This window comes from Eimeria mitis, genomic scaffold (assembly GCF_000499745.2).
Source record: "Eimeria mitis Houghton genomic scaffold, Emh_scaff3257, whole genome shotgun sequence".
NCBI lineage: Eukaryota > Apicomplexa > Conoidasida > Eucoccidiorida > Eimeriidae > Eimeria > Eimeria mitis.
Genome location: NW_013571596.1, coordinates 1 through 1632, shown reverse-complemented (window position 1 = coordinate 1632; position 1632 = coordinate 1). Strand labels below are relative to the sequence as shown.

Here is a 1632-nt window from a genome sequence, read left to right as displayed (position 1 = left end):
AGCCCATGCTGCATACACGTTGTAAATCCTGCTGCAAGGCAACCCCGCAAGCAGGAGCAACCAGCCTAGCTGCATGAACTGAGACTATAGACAATTGTTAAAACACTCACTTGGCCTTGCATAGCCAGCCTCTACACAAATAAAGATACACGTGCCAACTATCCTACACGCACCGTTGCTTACGCAGGCGGTTATGAGGAACCTCGAAGCGACTGCAGCCACATTCTTGTGTATAGTCCATATAAAAACCAAGGACATTCAATCGAATTAAAAACACAGTATTTCGATTAAGTTTAAATTCACAATTATGGACAGCTTGGCTTTATATGCAGACTGCGCCCCGCGGCTGCAGCAGCCGAAGCAAAAGCCACAGCTGCTGCGCATGCTCACGATTCGTTTCGTGCTTTGTTACCTATTTTCGTCTTCATGTTATCCTGGTTGTTTTGTTATTTTTCCTTATTTTATTGTCCTGAGGTGGTTGTGATAGACAAACCAACAACTCGGGCAGCCGCAGCCGCCGCTGCAACAGCACCGTCAGAACGAGCAGCAGCAGCAGCAGCAACAGCAGCTGGAAATGAAATAGAGGAACAATAAGGGTGATGGGACTACTTGGAGAAGCCGAGTTCCTTGAGGCGCTGCGGCGCCTCTACGAGGACAGCAGGAGCAAGAACAGCGGATCTGTGTGGATCACCTTCAAGCGGAGTACCTAAACCCTAAACCCTCAGCCCTAAACACTACAACCTAAGTTGAATGCAAATCATAGACCCTCTTTCCATTGGCTTTTGTTTCGCAGCATAGGAGCACAGTCAGCACGAGAAAAGCGTTATATGTGTGTTAGCCTTCATGCAACAAGTAGGATTCTTTGCTAGTGTTTACGGTTTCGGCGCAGCAACCAGCTTTCCGGTGTGGAGCACCGATGGGGGAGGTTTCTGGGGTGTATTTACATCGTATTTGGTTTGTGGAAACCCTAACCCCCCAATTCATTCGAACACTTTTGCTGAACCTTTTTTTCCTGCGCAGCTTTCCCCGAAGTCGGCGGCTCCCGCGGAGCCAAACGCCGGCGTAAACTGGAGGGCTGTGAGGAGAAGCCTGAGGCTGTTCCCGTCTGTCTCGTCCGTGCGACGGACGGAAAGAAGAAGATATCTATCCAGGTCTGCCGCCTGCAAACCTGAAACCCTAAACCCTGCGAACAAACCCGAAACCCTAAACCCTGAGCCTGTGCTTGTTGTAGACACACCACGCCTTCTAGTATAGCTGGACCCTCAAGAAGTGCTGCTGCTGCTATGTGGTTTGTTGCTGCTCTGCAGGTCGAAGCGGAGAAGGCCTCTAGCTTCAGTCAACGACTTTTTGAGGTCTCGCGTCTGTACACAGACCAAGTGAAACCCAGTAGCCCTGGGGCTGCTAAGGATAAGCAGCAAAAAGATAAGCAGCAAACGCAACGACAGCGGAAACCGCGGCAAGATAAGAAGAACAAGAGTGAGGGGCGCAGCAACAGCTCCCTCAAGCGAGAAATGTAGAGAGGCATGCTGTTCCTGTAGCTGCGGGTTGGTGGGGGCCTGCAGCAGCAGCAGCTGGATTCCTTGCAAGCAGCAGCAGGGGCAGAGTCTTGATTGGTTTCCTGCAGCAGCAGCA

At 50.9% G+C, this 1632-nt stretch overlaps 1 protein-coding gene across 1 annotated transcript; it reads left to right on the top strand.

The window, feature by feature from the left end:
• Positions 1-599: 599 nt before the first annotated feature.
• Positions 600-1517, top strand: EMH_0064040 (uncharacterized protein; the record flags this gene model as incomplete). The annotated part of the gene is made up of 3 exons (XM_013498207.1): positions 600-702; positions 1021-1151; positions 1308-1517. The coding sequence occupies 3 exons, from the start codon at positions 600-602 to the stop codon at positions 1515-1517; spliced, it is 444 nt and encodes a 147-aa protein (XP_013353661.1).
• Positions 1518-1632: the final 115 nt, after the last annotated feature.